Here is a 22769-nt window from a genome sequence, read left to right as displayed (position 1 = left end):
ATTCAACAGTCAAGATCGAAATCTCGATCGAAATTTTTGATCCGATGATCTGAAATTTTGCTTGACAGTTCTGCTCAGGACTGAAGCAATTTTCCAAAACTAAGGCTCATAGGTGAAGAGAATTTGAGGAAGATGACTTTGTTGATAAGTAATACTTGTTAGGTATTAATTAGTTGGGATTAAGGGGATGATTAGTAGGAGTAAGGCTGTAGTAGAGGTTGCTTATGAGTGAGGTGTTATCTCCTAATTAGGATTGAAAGAGAAGAGAGAAGAGATTATAGTATAGGTAGAGTAGAGATCAGTAGATGAGAAGCAACTAGGAAATTAGGGGGGGGCACACCCTGAAGCGGCGCACATGGGAGAGGGTTTAGAGGGGAGGGGACATGCCAACAAGGTCACATGGAGTAGATGGGGCCCATCTCTTTTCCTCACTTTATTTTATGAATCTCACCACATGCTTGCAATCAGTTGACTTGTCCCACTGCATTTTTGGTACAATTTATTGTACTGTAAATATTTTTCTCATCTCATTATTTCACTCCATAATGGGTGTCGATGATCTCATACAAAACTATCCATTAAAGGAAATTTCCTTCCCACATGATAGCTGCTTTGTTCTTGCCTTGTTGGTGTTTGTAATTAATTTAAAAGGTTAAGTATATGATATATCAAAACTAGAGTCACAATCACGGTAAAGAGAATTCATCTTTTAAATTCTGACAAAGAAAAATAAAGATGAATTCCTTCTTAATATGTAATGGAGAAGTGTAACGAGAGTATAAACTTATAGTAGTTAAGCGACTCTCAAATCTAACCCTAATTGAGAAAAATATTTATACAATTTCTCTAATCGTACTTTTTTCATTTAGAGACTTTAGAATACATTTTACTTTAGAGAATAATTGGAATAAATTTCATTAAGTATATCATCATTGTAAATAAATTTTTACTTACGGACAAAGACTAACACCTCATGACATGAGACAGAGTTCAAAATCTTGAGGAAGGAAGGACAAACCCTAGCATATATAAAGGTATTAGTTAGTTCAAAAAAAGAAAAATTCACTTGAAAGGTAAATCACGGGGAGACATGGAAAAGGAAGGGTAGGCTTTTGTTGGTTGGAGAAGATAGTATTAGGTTGAGGTGCACCCTCAGCAATCAAAAGTGGAGAGAGATGAGATGAGATGAGATGAGATGAGATGATGGAGAGATGTCCAGTCTTTGCCTACCACAATCATTGGAAGCTGACGCTATCATTTCATCACATTCGCACGGCAAAGCGTCCATCTTATCTAACAAAACACGTGTCAAAATCAGGACGGCGGGAGACACCGTAGTACAGTGTACTCTCATCCACTCAATATACTACTAATATATCAAGCTGCGCCTATTATACCTTCTTCGTTCCCTTCCATTCCTTTCTATTTCTGTAAACCTCTCCCTTTCTCTCTCTCTTCAGTCTGCTCTGAATCTCTTCCAGCCACACCACTGACCAGTGACCACACGCAGAAGCAAACAAGAAAAGCTTAGCAACTCAAGCACAGAGAAGAGGATAGAGGTGGAGAAATAAAGCGAGTGTTTTGGTTTTTTTTTTTAAAAAAATCAAACAAAAAGGAAGTGAGTGACAAGAAAGAAGGGTTACTTTTCTACTGCTTTCAATAGCAGGAAATTTCATGGAAGTCGGCCGGAGAATGACCAATATGCTGGCCGCTGCGGCGGCGGAGCGTGACAACTACAGCATGATTAATTTTGAAGAGACAGAGTTGCGTCTTGGGTTGCCTGGAGGAGGTGGAAGTAGCAGTGGAACCACCGTGGATGGTGAGACCACCAGCAAGAATGGTGGCAAGAGAGGCTTCTCTGAAACAGTGGATTTGCAACTCAACTTTCCTTCCAAGGAATCTGATTTGGATTCAACTGAGAAGAAGAACCCAATCAACAAGGAGAAGAACCTTCTTCCTTCTTCAACTGATCCTGCCAAGCCACCCACCAAGTATGTTTCTTCTTCAATTCTTGTGTTACTAGTCTCCTAACACCTAAAATCTTTATTCCTTATATGATATTTTTTTCTTCCTATTTTTCATTTATAAACATGTAATATTTTTTTTTCTTTTAACAAATTTGATCTAATTTTGGCAAATTATTTTGTTAAAATTTGAAACAATTTAATTATAATCACCTGCTTCTTGATGATTTCTTTAAGCTTAACCAGCTTTTCTTGAAAGTTTAAAGGTGACTAAAGTGTATACATCATATTCTTTACTTTTAAACATAAATCAAATTGCTCTTTAAGGGGGAAAAATAAAAAATCCTGGAAACAATAATTTCTTGCTTAGCTAGGAACATGAAAACCTGCCAGATAAAAAAAAACAAAAGAAAAGAACTAATGAAGTAAATTGGAAAAAAAAATTTCAGGACACAAGTTGTGGGTTGGCCACCAGTTCGATCTTTCAGAAAGAACATCTTATCTGTCCAGAAGAACAACACTGAGGAGACTGAGAAAGCAGCTAATGGAGGAAGTGCAGCTTTCGTGAAGGTTAGCATGGATGGAGCACCTTATTTACGTAAGGTGGACTTGAAGATGTATAAGAGCTACCAAGAACTCTCTGATGCTTTAGGAAAGATGTTTAGCTCCTTCACTATAGGTAACTACAATTAGCTATTAGTTCCTTCGGGCTTCATCATTGCTCATTGATCTACGTAGATTATAGATGTTTTAAACAATTTCTTTTGTTTTCTTATCTTGTTGATCTATGGATGATGAAGGTAACTGTGGACCACAAGGAATGAAAGATTTCATGAATGAGAGCAAGTTGATGGATCTATTAAATGATTCTGAGTACGTACCAACGTACGAAGACAAGGATGGAGACTGGATGCTTGTTGGTGATGTCCCTTGGGAGTAAGTTCTTTGTTAACCCAGTTCCTTTCTGTGCTATTCATGATATTTTGCAGAAAATTTGTATATATCTATGCTTTCATGTTCATGTTCATGATGTATCCTTAATTTCAAAGATTTCTTTATGTTTGAACCAGGATGTTTGTAGATTCATGCAAGCGCTTGCGTATAATGAAGGGATCAGAGGCAATTGGACTTGGTTAGTTCCTTACTTTATGCATAATTTTCTGTTTTGGTTTTGAAATTAATAACCTAAAATTTGATTAAACCAATATATTTGTTTTCCTTTTTTTTCTCCATTCGATGCTGGTGCTGAGACCATGCAGCCAAGTAGAAATCCTCTGATCTTATTTTCATTTGGAGGGGATGTCCTATCAAGTGCCCAAGAATATTCTAATCCAAGAACTATCGTAGATCCACAAAGTATCTTTAGATTGGAATATCACATATGATTGAATTCTATAGCTTATTGGGTACTTCTTAAGAGACTTATGGCCGTTTTTAAAGGGTTGAATTACCCTTATTACTTTTTTGCCTTTTTATATTATAAAAATTTTTTTTTACAAAAGTAATAGTATAACTTCCCAGCCATACTAAGAAATTTTTGAATACACCTATTTTTGAAATTAACATACAATTAATTAGAAGGGTGCATGAAGTTCTAAATTCAAAAGTAGAGAAGCCATTAATATACTCCATTAATTTTCATAAGATATTATAGAGAGATATATCATTAGGGTTGTGTCATGTGTGTGGTGGCATAGGCTGTACAAGTGGATCCAGTACTCTTCCATTATTATATTAATAATGATTTAGGTTAGCCCTTAGGGAGCCCTTTAAACTTATGGGTTAAGTTTTATTTAAGAGAAAACACTTTCAAGCAGTTCCACTTAAATTCAAGAACAAATCTGATAATTTACCCATAATTATAAAAAGAAAAACACTAATCTGATGCTTTGTGGATTAATTTCAGCACCAAGAGCTGTGGAGAAATGCAAGAACAGAAGCTAAAGGAAGCAACCACCACCTCATTCGATCTCCAACTTTCTTTCTCCAGAAGCAAAACTGAAGTGAAGATTAAACTGCAAGAAATCATGGATGGAGCACTTAAGTGTATTTGTATTTCTGCTGTCAGCATTTAATATAATGAACATATATAAAATTTACGTGTTATTTGTTATATGGACAAGAAGTAATAACATTTGTGTAGTACGAGACCTGTGGTTATGTGTAGCTTGCTTGTTTATTATTAATGGCGTGCTTAATAATCACATCTTTTGCTGTTGCTGCAACTACAGCTGCTGCTGCTGTTGCAGCTGTTGTTCTTGCCTTCTTGGTGTTATTCCTTTCAGCTTTGCTGTTATTTTTCTGTGAGATTCAATGTATATCATGAGACACCTTCCTTTATTGTAAGTGTTTTGTTTTTTTTTAATGATCATGAGGAAAATAATATATTTCAACTAATGGTGGCCTTGTAAAGGAGGGAGCAATGCCAGGTGCATGTTGATGGGCATTACTAATTTTGAAGTACGTACTATTGTCTCTTTGTCTGAGCTAATCTCTAATGGGATTTGAATTATTTAACGAGCCATGATGGTAGAGGAACCAGAAAGCCAGCACTGCTTAGCTTGCATGCTTGTGCTTATCATGATGAGAAGTTAAACTTTCTTTAACAAAATTTATAATAAAACAAGTGGGCTGCAAGGCTGCAATGCATGGATTGTTGGGTGGTGTTTGACTTCTTCTCTCCCCTCAAGAATCAATCAGATCCAACAAAATTTTAATTAATCTGACCTTAATGGAGGTGATTATAATTTGACTATAGCCACTTCAATGGAAGATGAAGAAAACTATGCTTAAGGAGTGAAGTTTCTTAATTAATTATATCTTATAGGACTTGATTAAGCATTTACAAATGCTAATCACTTTGATCTACTTCAAAAAGCCTCGAAGTCTCAGTCAAGTGCTGACCAACTTTATGTAATAAAGAGCATTTCCATTAATCCAAGTTTCTGTAATATAATCTTGTTCTGAGTCAATGTGTCTTCCTTGAATCACAATTAATGGAGACAATATTGTTAAAGAATGTGCCAAAATTCAACTCTTCTTAAACCCATTTTTCGTTGGATCCTATGTTTGTGTTAGAGACTATTCAGGTATAAATTTTCTCTCTTTCTGTGTTGGAATTTTACTGTTAAGTACTATTTTGTTATTATCTTTTCCTGAGGTGGGGTGAGAAAGATGGGAGAGGTGTTTGTGGCCTCTGGGGGTCTTGAGAAGATATTCGCATTTTAAATCTCATAGGGAATTAATTTGGTCCCACAATGAAAAGAAAGAGACGGATGCAGCAGTATGAAAAAAATAGTAATAGTCATCTGTATCTGATCTATATTAATTCAATCTGAGCTGGTCCCAGTGATCTAAAATAATTCTGAATTTTTTAGGGTTGCACCTCATTTGGTCAAACATGAAAAATAGTTTGATAACTTCTGTTCATAAGAATGAAAAATAAGAAAAATTGACAAAAACAAATCATTAGAGTATGAGAGTAGGAAAAAGGAAAAATGATAGGGTTTTCATAAAAAAATAAAATAAAAAATGTATGTTTATGTTCAATTTGCATTGGAATTCTGAGTGATTTACATAGAAATGAATTGAATGAATTTTTACCCAGAATCTGTAATAGATAAAAAGTCTAATATGGATTTTAGGTTTTCTTATTCTTTTAAACAGGATTTGAAATGGATACCAAAGAGATGAAGAAAATTTCTTATACCTTTACATATAATAAGGTAGGAAGACCTCATCTATCCTTCTACATTAAACTTAATCTCTAACTCTTCACATTTCTTCCAAGACTATTATGACCCTTATGTATAATGTGGTAGAAGAATGTAAAGCTTACTCATTATAATTTTTATATCAATTTTTGTGTGATAATTTTTATTTTGAAAATTATTATTTTACATGTTATCTCAATGACATCGAAATCAAATGCAACTTTTCTGACTGTGAAGAACAAGCGTTTCATTCATATTCCATGGTTGCAAAACCAAATTGATTTCACTATACCTCTATTAAAAAAAAAAAAAGAGTATATAATTAATTTGATGGAAAAAATAATAACTTCATATCAAAAATACTTTCCTTTGTCTCCTTATGGTCACTTCATCTTCATCACCATTGCCACACCCCCTTGTTGGCCTAGTCTAAGTACTCTTCACCCACCACTACCATTCATTTTCAGGGAAACATAAAGAATCTTCTTACACAAAAAAAAGAAGAAGTTGTCCTTTCAAATAGATTTTTCTCTTGAGCAATCAAAACAACTTCAAAATTTTCTATTACAAAAAATTAATCAATTGAATGGTTCATAAAACCAGTCCAAAATGAATGAAACAGCACCTCACACCATAAAAATTGGGGGTAATTAGAAATTTGATTAAAGAACTGAATGTGAATTATATTGACTTTTTCTTTTTAGTAGAAGTAATAAAACTTAAACATCAATAATAGAAGATAATAAACCGAATAAAATCATAGGAAGAACAATAACAAATGTTCATCTTACTGTTAATAAATATAATTAGACCTTAACCAGACTTGCCCTCACTGGTACCTCAAAGAGTTCTCATGCATATATGGTCCCCTATTTTGATATATTTGCAGCATCTAATAGTAACCCCACATCACTAGCTAGCTAATCACTTGATTAAGATCTTTATTTAATAATTTCATCCTTTAAAGCGTGCACCTTAGAAAATTATGAAAATGTCAACTTGTTAAGGGAGTAAAGTCTACAAGAGCTTTTATTCACAGACTTTCTAGGTCTATCCCCCAAAGTTTAGGACCACCAAATCCTTGAAGAGATGCTAATATCACAATTTAATTAGATCATTAATATATATAGAGTTAGGGACCATCAAATCCATTGGATTAATCACCAAATCCAAGAGATATAATCTTGCTTCGATCAAAATCTTAGCCTAACCAGTAACAACTTCTCCATTGTTTGAAGCAAGCAACCATTCTAAAGGTTCCGGAATAGTGGTCCATTTGGTCGGCCAATTTTGAAACATGAAACCAAAAACATATTCCTGAAATTTCGCCAAAATCATTTCCTTAGCTCCCCAAATCCTGCACCTATATTTTGTGATTCCTTTTGAAGATGCTTTTACTGTTATTATAATTATATATATATCAAAGGTGATGATAATACACTTCCAAGTGAAGAAAACAATATAATTAAATATATTAGCAACCATGGTTCTTTTGGTAATTGGGGTATTTATAGACCATTGAATTTGATCGGGTCAGTTTCGGGTTTACTTGTATGGACCATGGAAACGTGTACCGGTTTAGTTTGTTCTGGGTTTCGGTTTAGCCTGAAATTTGACACTTGATCATGCTTACATGAGGTCTGATTACAATCAGAGTGCAATGTATGGGCCTAGAACCAATAAATAAACCCTAGCAAAGCAAAATGATGGGTTGGGCTGGATTTTATCAAGTTAGTTGGGCTTGGGCCAGCAATTAAGTTAGTTGGGCTGGATTTGACAAGTTAGTTGGTTTTGGTGAAAGCTTAATCAGTCCAACTAATTCAACTTCATTGTTTGGGCCTCATGGAAGAGACATGCCCTATTAGTAAATGATCGATCAAGTACCAGGCCTCTTCCCAATCTTTAATTTCAAAATATCACAAGGAACGATTGTGGAGCTCCGGTAGTCGCGTTTACGATTGTGGGTTAGTAAAGCGGTTACAGGCCCAACTTCCCACACGGAGGTCTTTGGTTCGCACCCATTCGGCGGCATTAATATTCTCATTCCCATCCCAATATATTAGAAGCTCTTAATACACCAAAAAAGCCCATGTAATACGTGCAAGTATTCTCTAAGCTAGACGAATAGGGACTCGACATCTTATTATTGAATCTAATTCAAATGACGTTATTGAACACATTAATTCCTCACTTGTCCTAGAGTTTGAGCATATTTTCTTGGACATTTTTCACCTCAAGAAAGCTTTAAAATTACTTGTGTTTAATCTTATTACAAGAATCTTAACTCTATTCTACCAAAAAAAATCTTAACTCTACAGCGGATTCCTTGTCTAGAAAGTTTTGCATATGTCCAATCCTTGACTTCTGAATCGTTATGCATATGTTATTGCTTGTAATAGCTATTTTATTGAATAAATTACGTTTTTAATTTATTTTTTTTAAAATAAATCAAATTGCCAAATGTGAAGTTTTCTATCAACTATCTAATCTGAACCACTGCAATTACTTACTTGTGTAAGAGTCCAGATCAATTGTGTTTTTTCCACACATCTCCATCATACATTTAGAAAGATCTACTGACCTCTCTTCTAAAACTATAGTTTAGTAGGAACTGGCCAAATATTTGTGGTCATGCTGTTGTTACATCTCCATATGGAGCTAAGATGTATTAATTGATGGCTGAGAAATATTAATCTGACTAAGATAATTTGACCGGACACATAGATACGACCTGTAAAAAATGTGAGCAGCCACACAGAATGCCTTATCCCCATAAATCTCGTTTCATCCATTCCTTCGGTCCTTTCTAGTTTTCAATTTTCAAAAAATCTCGCCTTCATTATCTCCACAGTCGGTGGAAAAAACATGTAGAGTTGCCAACAAGAAGAAGACTCCTCTATCCCATGATTTTTATTGAGGACTCGTCAAGCGTTGTCTGTTTTAGTCGAATCAGATATGGATAGAAATCCAGATCAATCGTACTAAATTGAATCATATGATATATCAATCTAGATCAATCTCTGCCGGTGGTCAAGGTTCAGCAAAACACTCCACCTATAAAGTGTCAGGACGGGGACCTATTCAATTTCAGTGTTGCACGTTAACTGTGCTGCCAACAGTAAAGATTTCGATCTCGACCTTTCGACTCATAACTCGTAGAATTAGAGAATTATGTTTTGTGGAAAGTCAAATTTCTGCTAAGACTTCTAGTGAAGATTAATTGAGGTAGGATTGGAAATTAGCGTTGAAAGTCAGATTAGGCAACTGTAGTTCATCTTCGTTTTTGCGCACTTTCTAATTAAAATTAATGCATTCGTGCTTGACGGGACAGACTTGAATCTTGCAATGGTAGAGATTTCAAAATTTCGGTCAATCTCCCCAGGCCCCCACCTGGCCATCCCCAACTCTATAAATTCAACCCTTCTTGCACCATCTTCCCTCACAAACGGAGGTAATTCTCAGGGCCAGAAACTCCCAACTTCAACCACATTTTCGGAGAGGAAATATATATAGGTAGAGAAAAGATGAGTAGCAGTGCATACTATCAAGTAACGTGTGTTGCATTGCTGGTGTGTGCAACAGCAGGTGGAGCAATGGCACAGAGCGCTTCGAACGTGAGAGCAACGTACAACTTCTACAATGCATCTCAGAATGGATACGACCTGAGAGCGGTGAGCGCTTACTGCGCAACATGGGACGCCGACCAGTCCTACGAATGGCGCAGCAAGTACGAGTGGACTGCCTTCTGCGGCCCATCCGGCCCGACTGGACAGGACGCTTGTGGCAAATGCTTGAAGGTAATATATACCAAACCTATCTTCGGAGTAATTTCCTCGAACAGATAGTGATCATACATTTTTGAACTGAGTTGTGATTTTTGCCATTGACCGCGCGCAGGTGACGAACACAGGGACTGGGTCTGAGCTAACAGTGAGGATCGTGGATCAGTGCTCTAATGGAGGTCTGGATTTGGACTGGAGTGCGTTTGAGAAGCTGGACACTGATGGCAATGGCTACAATCAGGGCCACCTCACCGTCAACTACGAGTTCGTCAGCTGCTGACGGCCTTTGTATCGAATGGAAGTCCCTTTCCTTGCCTACTAATATTCTATTATATATATATGTATCACCATGTAATAATTAAAAATCTACTCCTTATAATAAATATTGAAAAATAAAATGGGTTGCACGGTTCCATTGTTGGATATTACAGAGTTCCTTTCTTGAGTGTTCTGTTGATTTAGAAGTTGGGTTCAGTTCGGACCTGGATTGTACTTGTACCAGTTGGTTTTGGTTGGAATTCAGCCTGAGCAGTGAGCACTGACACCCTCATCCTCTTGGAAAGCCACCGGTGCCTTTGTAGCCTTACAATTTGCTTACCCAGACCAGTGGTATTATCCGCTAGGCCATATCAGAATGAAATTAAATAATTTTCATGCTCACTGTGCAATGTTTGGATGTCAAGAGACGAAGAGGTTCAATCGCCTAATCTGACTTTTAAGGCTAATTTCCAACTCAATTCGGATTTGGATTCTTCACTCTAGTCTCAAATTGGTGAGTGTGGAAGACTTGATGTCAACTGATGTAGCAGCCTCAAGGTCTCCGACGAGCCACGAATCTGATTTTCCAAAAAACCAAATCCTCCGACCCAACAGGCTAAAGTCCAGACTCAGACTACCCTACCAGGCCCTCACCAACCCTATAAATTCAAGCCATGTTGCACCATCTTCCCCCCCCCCCCCCCACACACACACACAAGAGGGGAGAATTATTACATATACCATCGAGAAAGTCAAACTTATGACCTCCTCATTAAGTGGTTTTTGTCATTAGTGACTAAATTGAATGCCTAATTTTTCACAATATCCTTCACCATTTTACTTTGAAATATGAAAGAGACCTTGACTATTACAATAAACACCAGCTAAGTAGGAGTAGACTTGTAAATGGATAGTCGAAATCTACCTCCGAATTCGCATTCGTATTCGTTTAAAGGTATCCGTATCCAAAAATTTTCTTACCGGAAAATATCCGTATCCATCTGGTTAAGCAACCGATTCGGATTCGGATAATTGCTTATCAGATCAGATAATACCCAAATAAAATTTTATAATTTTATCCGGATAGAGTGAAGTATTTAACATTTTTTTTTTAAAAAAGAGCAAATTGCACTGGCACCCCAAAATGAAGGCTTTAAAGCACTGACACCCCATTTTATGTTTGAAAAACACATACACCCAATTCATTAAACATGGTAGTCCATTCTATTATTGAAACCATTAGTCCACTACTTATTTTTCTTAAATTCTAAAAATGCCCTTATCAAAAACAAAAACAAAAAAAAAAGGACCAGATTGATTCTCTCTCCTCACTCGACTCTGTGGTTCACCTCTCCACCTTCGGCTCCGGCAACCGCAACGACGCCACTATGTGTCACCAGGCAACCCAAGGGAGCATCAGTGGGGGCTTTTCCTTCGCCGGATCTTTGGCTAGACGACACTGACTTCTTGAGAAGATTGAAGGGGCTGGCGTTTGGGCAGCTGTGACTCTTCCTTTACCAGTTCATCCACAAAACCAAAGACACAAACGCAAAGGCTAATCTATTCAGCTCACCCAAAGAAACAAAAATAAAAAATAAAAACACAATGTCCAAACCAGAGCTAAATAGAATACATACCTGGAGAAGAAAGATCAATAAGATGGCATTGCTTGGAAAGGATCTTCGGGACTGATACGATTCACCCTAAATGCCACAAAATCGTCTAAGATTTGCAGAGAAAGAAAACAGAGACGACCACAAGATCACAAAATCGTCCTCTGCCGGCCCTTTTTCGTTTCTTCTCTCATTAAACCCTGATTTTAGGGATTGCTACGATCGGGAGCTTGATCCGTATGGTAGTTACCTTCCTGACTTCGCTGGGAGAAACCGATGGCTTTCCAAGAACGAAACCCTTGAAGGGCATCGAGGTCTGGGTTCTTGCGACTTTCCATCGATCAAGATCAAGCTCGGAATAATAAGATGAATATCGAACAAGTGCAACTCGAACATAACAGCTGAGCTCAGGCAGAAGAAAAGATCAAGAAGAAGAAACGAGAAGAGAAGAGAAGAGAGTGGTTGATGGATATAGTATACCAATGAACTGAGTGAATAAGTGAAAGCTGAAGAGAGAGAGGAGATGAAATTGGTGAAGAGGAAGAAGTGGAATCCAAAAGTGAATGTGAAACTCCCACTACTGACTCCTCAACGTATCCTCGCCTCACTAATCTCATATAACCGTTTCGAGAGAACAACTGAGAAAGAGAGAGAGAGATTTTTTTGGTCATTTGGTAAGAAGCGCAATTAATAGAATTAGAGTGAGAAGTGAGAACCATATACGATCCTCAATCAGAGGAGCTTCAATTCTTCTTATTGAGGCAATAATGGTGGTGGTGGCGTCGTTGCGGGTGCCGGAGCCGAAGGTGGAGAGGTGAACCGCAGAGTCGAGTGAGGAGAGAGAATCAATTTGGTCCTTTTTTTTTCTGTTTTTGGTAAGGGCATTTTTGGAATTTATGAAAAATAAGTAGTGGACTAATGGTTTCAATAACAGAATGGACTACCATGTTTAATGAATTGGGTGTATGTGTTTTTCAAACATAAAATGGGGTGTCAGTGCTTTAAAGCCTCCATTTTGGGGTGCCAGTGCAATTTGCTCTTAAAAAAATGGACGATAATCAAATTCGGATACCGGTAATCGGATTCGGATAGTGGTATTTGGTAATCAGAAATTAGAAATTTATAATAAAAAATATAAAAAAATGACAATTATCAATCAATAATCAAATAGTTTATCGGATCAGATTATTATAGGATATCCAATAAAGTTTTGGATTCGAATTCGGATGCCTTTTCTAAATTTTTGTCGGATTTGGATTCGGATTCAGATTTGCTAATCAGATTCGGATACTGGTATATCCGAGCCAAATCCGATCCGTTTTACAGGTCTAAGTAGGAGTAAGAGTATTTACAACCGCCCTGACTACATTGTAGGGACTCGTGTACTACACTTTTTTCTGAATAAACTCATGTTTAATTCATCTTCTATTTCTTACACCAACTTATCTGCACCGCTTCTTCCAAGTCTATTACCACTTGCCAGCGATTACGGTAGCAGAATGGTTTAACAGTTACCACAAAGCAAATCAATACCAGTAACCAAAATAGGTTTCTTTGGGAATAAAAATTTATATGTATTATTGAATTTTATTTTTCATTTTTATTCATTTGAATTTTGAAAGTTGAAACATGAGTTATGTCAATCATGTCCTCCATCCAACAACCCAAATAGAAATTTTTGAAAGGTTTTGATGGTTCCACTGAGGAATGACAGAATGTACATTGTTCCACTTCCATCTCTACAAGCAGTTAAAGCACCTTGAATGACTGATAATTGAAAGGCTCAGGGGAGCTTGGGAGGCAGAAGCCCCAAAAGATTACTCAGAAATGGTAGGCAAGAAATTAAGGCAGAGATGGGGCAAAAGTATATGTTGATCAGTCCAGGAGCAAAGAACACCTTGGTCTCAGTAGTCGCCTCCTTCCCTTCTCATTGGATGGCTGCAACAGTACTTGTAGTTTTTATGAAATAATTCTCTCAAGAGTACTAAATTTCAAATACCTCATTTTTAGCATAATGCAGTCCTACCTGTGGGGTGAGAAAATGTGGAACCCGGATCCTCTTTGAACCATCTGCCAAGCGTTTGCAAGGAAAGTGATCTTCCGGATTAACAGAATCTCTATACGCCTGCAAGACAATGGCGAAACAACTTGTTAAGACAGAAATCCTCCTGCTTGTCCACAGCAGTGGTTCATACAAAAATAGTAACTATTCCAAGTTTAAATGCCAAAAATGGCTAAACAATAAATATTGAAACGAGAAAGAGAATATTGTAACCTGGCTTTGAATTGTTTCAATTAACATCTCTTGACATCCCAAAACATGTATGTTTTGCAAATTCTGGCACTGAAGTAACAATCTCTCTGCAAAGAACATACAACAAACAGTTACTACAAAAACCCAAAAGGCAACATAACATTTAGATGCTCAGAAGTCCAGAGAAACGTCTCCTGACATACCAGGATGCAGGTTTGTACAGGCATTCAGATTCAGATCATTGAGCTCGGGACAGTTGAGATACAGGGCCTGCAATTCAATTCCAAAAAGGTAAACTAGTGCACTAACTCAAGAAGGAATATAAAATTTTTGTTATTTGTATCAAGGCTCTTACATCTAAACCAGAACAACCCCAAAGGCTGAGTTTCTTCAACCGACCATGTTTGATAATAAGCTTCTGGAAAACATGGTGCAGCTTGCTGTTGGGTGTTTCCTGAAAATGCTTAGGTTCACAACCACTGTTAGCAGAGTTAGACTCATCTACAGAGTTTTGATTTTGAGAATTGGGATCACATATAGTCATTCCACAGTCCACAAGTTCCAAAAGAGGCAACTGTGCAGTAGCAAATTGGATTCCACCTAGGACACAAGGACAAGATCAGAGGAACTGAAAACTAAACACAGAATGAATGCAAAACCATAGCATCTACTAAGTGGTGACAGGGAGTTTAGCCTGATTACTTGAGCTGATATTGGGACAAAGCGCAAGAAGAAGTCTAGATAGAGTGTCAGGGAACACGTTGCAGATCATCCCAATGCCACTGTCACTGATGCTGGATCTGAAAACATTACCAGCAAACCATTAGAACTCCAATCCAAAAGACAGAAACTAAAGGCAGCTTGTTTTTTTGGTCAAAGACCAACGTTTATGTATAGATATTTTATCAGTTAATTCAGAAACCAACCATTTTATGGCTCAATCTTAAGAAACGTGGGTTCTTAACTTAGCCAAGTTAAATCCAAAAAGGTCTTCTTTACAACCATAATGATCTGAGCAAAAAGGATCCTCATAAGAAAACGACTTGGCCAAATCTAGTTTGAAATTGGAAAATTGCAGCACCATTGGCAAAACTGAAGCCAAATTTCTGGTATAACAGGAAGAGTAGATTAATACAACAACTAGGCCCAGTCAACCTCATTCTGTATTTATAAATCTGAGCAGAGAGACAAAAGTTATTCACCAAACAGCCATAGTGACTTGCGAAAAGAATTACATTACACCTCCACTTCTTTGTATTTGCTCAGCAGTTCTACCTGGCCCTAGAGTTGTACAATTAAACATTCAGCTTTTCAAAGAGACTAGCAGATACAACTAAATGCATGTCTACATGGATCCCTGGCTTCCAATCAGCTCTATTGTTCCATTAGCTAAGATTGCATATGTTGTCATTGTTGGCAACTAAAATACAATGTGTTCTAAAAGTACATGACTTGTACTAAAGTGAAGCTCCCATAGAAGGCTTTGGGCATTTGTTATATTTTTTAGAGGGTGATTAACACTATTACAACAGTTTTGAATGTTTGTGAGAAGATTTAAGTGTTTTGGATGAAGTGAAGATTACTTAGAATAGTGGATTTCACAGGTCACTGTACAAGGGTCACTTTGGATGAATTTTTGAGTAGTCATCCAGTTGTTTTCTGGGTTCGACTTAAACTGAAGAAACTTAGTTCATGAAGTCTTCTTTCCAACGCACTTTTCGGATTGTGATTTCGATAACAAACAAGGAAGTTATGAGGTTTATCGTGAGAGTGTGTGATATGGAAGCAAATCTGGGCATTATAGAAGAAATATCAAATTTGGCTGCTGTGATGTAATCTACTCTCAGGGTTTCGAAAATAATTTTTAAGAGTCCGGGGGTCTTTGTGAAATAAGTTTTACATCTCAATGAGGAAAGTGTAATTTTGAAAGATTGAATGATACAATCTAATGGTCATTAGAAAGACGTGGATGAAGATCCAATATTGAGGGTCGAGATTGATGCGCTTGGTTTTCAAGTGTCCAAGACGGAAAAGATTCCATCGCGTGCCTTTTGGTTGGTTGGGAGCATGATAATGTGGTGCACTGCAAAGTATAATGATCAACATGATCCTGTGTATCACAACTTAAAAGTATGATTAGAAAAGATTCCATTTGAAATAATCTGGTGAAGGGTACTCTAATCTTACATCACTTAAAAGATCTAACGGCCTAGATCTCACCCGCCTTTTTAAAGTGGATATCCAACAGCTGTGTGATTAGATTCTCTTTAGGACTCATCTAGAAGATGAAATCCAACGGTTCCTGCGCATCAACGTTCATTCTCTTTAAAAGCTCAAACTTGAGCAAAACAGAAGAGGTTTTTTGAGATTTTTGGCTTGTGAAGACTAAGAAATACAAGGAGGAGAAGCCAAGAAGCAAGAGGGGTATGGAGAACAAGCTTGGATGCATATATTGGTGAAAATGTTGAAGAAGGTTAATAATCTATTGTAATTTCCCTTAATTTGAAAAGTTTTACCTTTCAAATAGTTGCTTGTTAGGGTTAAGTTGTTTAGAGGTTGTAGCCTTATACTTTTGTGGGTGCAAAAGTTAATACTGGAGTGGGTGCTTCATGTTTTGAATTAATTGAGAGTGGGTGCTCTCTGATCATTGTAGTGATCAAAATTTTAGTTGGAAAGTATTGAGTAAATACGAAGCTCTATTTAGGGCATTACTCCGTGGATGTAGGCAATTTGGCTGAACCACATAAATTTGGTGTCTTGCGTTTCTAGTTTATTTTTCATTGCATATATAAGAGTGCTTTGATTGCAGAGTGGTGGTGCACTGTCTGGTAGACCTAGCCACATTGTGGTGTGTGGTGGACGTGCCCTTGTGTAATTGATAATTACAGGATTATCTTGACCAACCTTGTCTTGAGTTTAAAGAAGCGTTACATCAAAGAGAATTTTAGAAGACACTGATTCACCCCTTCCCCCCCCCCCTCTCAGTGTCAACCTGAGAATAACAAGCTCTATTTAAGGCCATAGTAGACTCAAAGCCTAACCTATGCATTTCCCTTCTCACCACTTCTCCTAAGATTATCTTCGGTTTAGCCCTAGTTTTTTTAATGCGTTCAATCTAGATTAAATCACATCTTCATACATGAGCATTTAAAAGCCTCCATTGGATGTGGTCGTGTCACATCAATCGTGTTATTCCCAGGTTGACACTGAGAGGGGAGTGAATCAATGTCTTCTAAAATTCTCTTCAATATGACGCTTCCTTAATCTCAAGGCAAGGTTGATCAAGATAATCCTGTAACTATCAATTACACAAAGACACATCCACCACACACCACAATGTGGTTGGGTCTACCAGAACAGTATATCACCACTCTACAATCAAAGCACTCCAATATATACACTGCAATGCAAAATAAACTAGAGACATAAGCCACTAAATTTGCTTGATTCGCCCAAACTACCTACATCCATGAAGTAGTGCCCTAAATAGAACTTTGTATTTACTAAATACTTTCCAATTAAAATTTTGATCAATAAAATGAGAGCACCCACTAAATTCAAAACATCGAGCACCCACTCTAATATAAACTCTTGCTCTCACAAAAGTAAACTACAATCTCAAAAAACTCAACCCTAACAAGCAACTATTTGAAAGAGGATGAACGTTGATGTATAGGAACCGTTGGATTTCATCTTTTGGATGAGTCCCAAAGAAAATCTAATCACACAACCATTTGATATCCACTTTAAAAGGGCGGGTGAGATCTGAGCCATTGGATATTTTAAGTTATATGAGACTTCACAAAATTATTTCAAATAGAATCTTTTTTATTATAACTTAAACATGCAACACACTGGATCATTCTAATGACTATACTTCACAGTGTACCATATATGCATACTCCCGGCCAACGAAACACCTCGCGATGGAATCTTTTCCATCATGATTACTTGAAAACCAAGCGCATCAATCTCGGCCCTTAAAATTGAATCTTCATCCATGTCCTTCTAATACCATTGGATTCACACCATTCAATTTTTCAAAATTACACGTTTCTCCCTGAGAATAAAACTTCTTTCAAAAGGATCCCCAAATTCTTTAAAAATTATTTTTAAACCCATGAATATAGATAACATCACAGAGACCAAATTTCATCAAATGTCTACATTGCCTAGATTTGTTTCTATATCGCACACTCTCATGAGAAACATCATAACGTGCTCGTTTGATATCGGAATCACAATCCGAAAACTGCTTTGGAAAAAAGACTTCATGAACTACGTTTCTTTAGTTGAAGATGAACCCAAAAAATAATTGCCTATCCAAAAATTCATCCAACATGATCCTTGTGCAGTGACCTGTAAAATCCACCATCCTAAAGAATCTTCGCTTCACCCAAAACACTTAAATCTTTTTATAAATACCCAAAACCATTGTAACAGTGTGAATCACCCTCTAAAAACATAGCGAATGTCCAAAGCCTTCTAATGGGACCTTCACTTCAGTACAAGCCATGTACTCTTAGAACACACTATATTTTGATTGCCAACAATGACTACACATACAATATCAGCCAATGGAACAAATCAAATTTCTCATAACTTATAATTTATCAGTCACTAAATATCATATTAATATTTGTGTTGTTTTTTCTCATCTTTTTTCCTTTTCCTGCCTCTACCACCCCAAACACACCATACAGTCTGGTACTAAATGCAACTAGATGAGAAATTACTAAGGCACATTTGTAACTGCTTTCTGATGTCATTTTGATGTGCAAATTCCCAATTTTGTTCTAGCATCACATTGTCCTTGCTAAAAAGAGAAACAGGGGCTTAGATCTAAACTAATCATATAGCAGGATGTAGTTTTAAGATTTAAAGACATCTTTATGACTTGGATGTCGAATACAATTTTTTGACAACTAATCGATATAGCTGAAGCAGGTAATGAAACGTACCCACTCAAATCTAGCAATTCTAGATTGTCATAGCTTGAAGCGATGGCAGCTACAGAGGCATCTGTGATTTCTGAACCAAGAACAAGAGAAAGCATGCACAGGTTCCTGAACAGAGAAGCAACAATGCAGAAATAATAAGTCTAATTACCAAATTTTGCGAAGTAAATACAACATTAACTATTACTGTTACCGAATTTTGCTAGGTAGAGGAACACTATATATGAATAATAGAAGATGGGGAAACAGATGAACTAATAAATATTGAGTATGTGGTGATTTCTGTGAAGTACTGGCAAATATTGTTTATAATCTGAATTCTTGAAGAACCAATAAAAGATCCATATAATGAATGCAACTAACCAACCTAAAGTTTGCATCAGTAAGAGCAAGCACTACAGCATGAGAGAGCTGAAGTGATGCAATGTGAATGTTTCTCAACCTTGGACAGGTCCTTCCAAGGGTATCTACCATCGTAGCAAGATCAGTACAATCTTTCTCTTGGCGAGAAAAATCCAAAGAAAGCTCCTTCAAATTCGGGCAGTTAAAAACCTGCCAGGAGCCAACATGAACAGAACAGATTAGTTAAATTCGAAAGTCAGAAATAAGAAATCAGACAGAGACAAAGATTTCAGCTGAAGAGAAAATAGTAAAGACAAAGAAAATTACCATCTTAGAGAGAGAGAAAAGATCTGAAAGCCACAGAGTGGATAAAGTTGGAGAACAGAGACTAAAACCACCAAGGTTAGAACAACCTTCCATCTTGAGGCTTGAAAGGCATCGTCTGTCAGCAACAAAACGGCCTAACTCATCCCTGTGATGCAAAGCCACATGGACAATAATCAGAGACAAATTATGTGCCCCTGTGTCAACAGAACTTTCTATACCAGCTAAGCCTACAAAAAGAGATCGAAAATGAAAACTTCTAGAAGTAATATCCAAGCAAGTCATAGCAATTATATAATCACAACATTATGCGGGGCACAAGCATTACCATTTCACAGGTAAAGAGCAAAAACAAACAAAACTAAGGAACAGAGTGAATGTTACAGAACTCCTAGTATGTTACTATTACTACTATATATATAGTCTTCAAAAGACTGATTAACTCGCCAGAAGGGCAAAGGTGGAAAGTCCTGAACACTGCCTCTGAAGTCTGAACAAGTGACGAAGCAAGTAAAAATTTTAACTGCTAAAGGTATCCTTACCATCAATGCCCATTGATGGTAAGCTACAGATCTTACTGCAGATAAATATGGGATCTCTATGAATTTAATCAAATCTATAATTAACCATGATGAGTATCATTGATAATCAAGAAATGGTAGTCCAAACAAAAACAAAAAAATACATTTGGTGTCGACGAGAAATTCTAGCAGAATGGAAAGCCCAATCCAACAAAAACAGATAAACTGATCATTGAGCAGTACCAACTGATCAAAAACACATTATATCAAATAATAATAATAATAATACGTTCAAATGAGTCTAGATCCAAATAAAACAAGGAAAGATTTGATATCACAAGCAACAATAATAGACCACACATAGTCATAAAGCAAAATAGCTTGTCAAATTATGAATCATAACCCGTAACTTCAACAGGAAATTTAATTAGAATAAAAAGGGAGTGGGGGTCAGAAAATAGGACAAACAGTACCTATGTTCATAAGTAAACATGGGGACAGAAAAAGCAACTAAATTATAAAAACACAAAGAATACCCAGATATCCGATTGGTAGCACTCTCAGATGTACGGATCTCCAAGGATTCCAGATTAGGACAAGAGAACGCAATGCAAGCCAACATCGTTGCATCTACATCACTGCAACAACAAAGAGATTATATAAATCTAATGCTCCAGTTAATTTCCTAGATTCGACTAAAAATAGCTCAAAATATGACCAATAAGATGAAATTTTTAAAGGGAAATTTTCGAACTGGGAAGCGTAAATGAAGAACAAATCGGTGATTAAAGGTAGTTTCTGTTATTAACTTTTTTTTGATCCTCTTTGATATGTCCCTACTAAACCGTTGGTATTAACAGGATCCAGGGGAGATCGTAGATCCCTTTTTTACTTTTATGGTATCGTTTGTTTGTCCAAAATGAAAATTTGTTGACAGTGTTCGTAACTATTCTCGATGCCACTTGATCTAATCGAGTTGTCGACAAAACCTCCAGATCTGTGAAGCCATGAACGAGGAACCACAAAATATCTAACCTTTCCATCCTAAGAGAGAGCCTGACGAGCCCAGAACACTTCTGTAACACCAATCCAACATGCCCAACTTGGGCCTTTGCAGGGACCCTAAGCCTCAGCTCCTCCGCCGCTCGCCAGAGCTTCCTAGTGCAGTCCCTCCACCCCCTACAAACCTTCGCCGCAGACAACAAAGACGCTGGCGGTAACCTCTTTAGAACCTCCCACAGGCAACCCCAAGTCAACCGACCATTACCAACGTCCAGCTCCGTCTCCGGCGATCCGTCGTAGCAATTCTCGTCGTCAGATTTCGGTGAAATGTCGACCTCATTATCGTCAAATGAAAGAGCGCGGCGGAGGTTGGAGAAGGGAAGACGCGGTGGGGTAGGGGTTGCCAAGAAAGGGGAAGAGTCGGCAGTGGAGGTTGCAGTGGTGGTAGTTCCGCCGCCGGGACAGGAATGGCCTTTCTTGGGAAGCCCACACCGGCCACAGCTGTAGTTCCCGCGATTTTTCACGCGCTTGAGATTGGGTAAGTCAGTGGCGGTGGTGGCGCCTTGGGAAGAGCTGGTGGTGGAGTGGTGGCGGCGGTTCTGCATTGAGCATTAGATCGGCGGAGGCTGCGAGGTTGGACTGTGAGTTGCAGTTCGAAACGGACAGCCAGGAGAGTGATTGAGGAAATAAAGGGCGATGTAAGTCTCGGAAAGACGCGGGAGATTGGAAATATTTTCGCGCCTTTCTACCACCATGTTAGTCTTCGCATGGAAACACAATAATTAGAAGAGAATCATTTGCTTTCCTATTTTGCCCTCAATGATTTCTGAATTTCTAGCCAATCTATCTCCAACTCAGCTACGGCATGAAACATGATAAACGTTTTGTCTGAAAGAAAAGGGGAAATCACATGATTAACTACTTTTTAGGTTTTTCTTGTTAAAAATAAACACTTAATTTAATTAATAAAATTAATTAAGACTTAAAGACCAAATTTTAATTTACGGAAAACTAATTAAAACAATGAATCTTGTTGTCCTTTGAATATTTTTACCCCCCCCCCCCAAAAAAAAAAATCAGGAAAGTAATTAATAAAAGAGCAGTTAGGGTTTCTTAGTCCATACATGCACATATGAGAACCTCTACCTTCTGCATTGAATATACTTTCCATACTTACTCTCGAGCTCTCAAATCATCAAATATTTATTTGTTCTTGGACTTTCACACCCACTCAGCCCTTAAAGTACATTCCAAGGAAGACAAACAAGCTTCTTGAAACTTAGTTGAGGTGATTGCAGGCATTGTGGCATTCACTTGTGGTGTATACATTCATTTTATGCATTCGTTCTACATTGCATCATACACAAGGGATAAAATGTCACGCCTCTTGTTAAGTAATATTTTACCAAGCTTTTGTAAAGTCTATGTAGATTAAGATTTGTTAGGGATACTCTTACCCGAATAAAAACAAAGATATATAAATGGTGCTCTTACCCTTGACCAACAGAGATTTGTAGAAGTTTGATCCTCTACTATTGTATTGAAAAAAATCATTAGTGAAAATCTCTCTTAAAACAGAGAGATGAGTGAACATATATATGCTAAGTTAAATTACTATACAATCATTTGTGTTGTCGGTGTTTACAATTTGTTCAATTTACTTTCAGTTTGCCAATTCAAGAGAAAATTTGTAATTAGTCGGAATGTTGTATAATCCACTAGTAGTAGCATGTTTACCCCCTATAGGTGACATTAACAATTATCTTATAAATGGATTTTTTTTTTCCTTCTTTCGTGGCCAACTTATTATATGACTCTTCATAATTTTTCTTTTCTTTTTTTTCGCAAATTTCTTAGCTTCTTTTCTAGTCAACCTATACATTTGTAGATCATTAACATCATTAGTCATTTGCCATATCTTAAAACTAGCTTTCTTATTCTTAATGGCTACTTGAGCTTCACTATCCCATTACCATATATTAAAACTAGCTTTCTTATTTTTAATGGCCATTTGAGCCTCACCTATCCCACTACCAAG

General features: G+C 37.1%; 3 protein-coding genes across 3 annotated transcripts; 2 read left to right on the top strand and 1 right to left on the bottom strand.

The window, feature by feature from the left end:
• Positions 1-1393: 1393 nt before the first annotated feature.
• Positions 1394-4395, top strand: LOC149028406 (auxin-responsive protein IAA16-like). Its single transcript, XM_089136342.1, has 5 exons — positions 1394-1991; positions 2414-2643; positions 2765-2900; positions 3035-3096; positions 3871-4395. The coding sequence occupies exons 1-5, from the start codon at positions 1675-1677 to the stop codon at positions 3906-3908; spliced, it is 783 nt and encodes a 260-aa protein (XP_088992468.1). The 5' UTR covers positions 1394-1674; the 3' UTR covers positions 3909-4395.
• Positions 4396-9109: 4714 nt separating this feature from the next.
• Positions 9110-10025, top strand: LOC149028405 (pathogenesis-related protein PR-4-like). The gene is made up of 2 exons (XM_089148387.1): positions 9110-9474; positions 9575-10025. The coding sequence occupies exons 1-2, from the start codon at positions 9202-9204 to the stop codon at positions 9737-9739; spliced, it is 438 nt and encodes a 145-aa protein (XP_089004513.1). The 5' UTR covers positions 9110-9201; the 3' UTR covers positions 9740-10025.
• A 2839-nt stretch (positions 10026-12864) lies between these two features.
• Positions 12865-21434, bottom strand: LOC149028404 (F-box/LRR-repeat protein 17-like). Its single transcript, XM_089136332.1, has 11 exons — positions 20765-21434; positions 20266-20367; positions 19212-19356; positions 18910-19094; positions 18546-18650; positions 14287-14384; positions 13940-14184; positions 13788-13854; positions 13606-13691; positions 13357-13455; positions 12865-13268 (listed from the first exon to the last, which is right to left on the bottom strand). The coding sequence occupies exons 1-11, from the start codon at positions 21334-21336 to the stop codon at positions 13206-13208; spliced, it is 1767 nt and encodes a 588-aa protein (XP_088992458.1). The 5' UTR covers positions 21337-21434; the 3' UTR covers positions 12865-13205.
• Positions 21435-22769: the final 1335 nt, after the last annotated feature.

This window comes from Hakea prostrata, chromosome 1, assembly GCF_041222555.1.
Source record: "Hakea prostrata isolate BN-2017 chromosome 1, UWA_Hpros_2, whole genome shotgun sequence".
Lineage (NCBI taxonomy): Eukaryota > Viridiplantae > Streptophyta > Magnoliopsida > Proteales > Proteaceae > Hakea > Hakea prostrata.
This window is presented reverse-complemented; position numbering and strand designations above follow the sequence as displayed.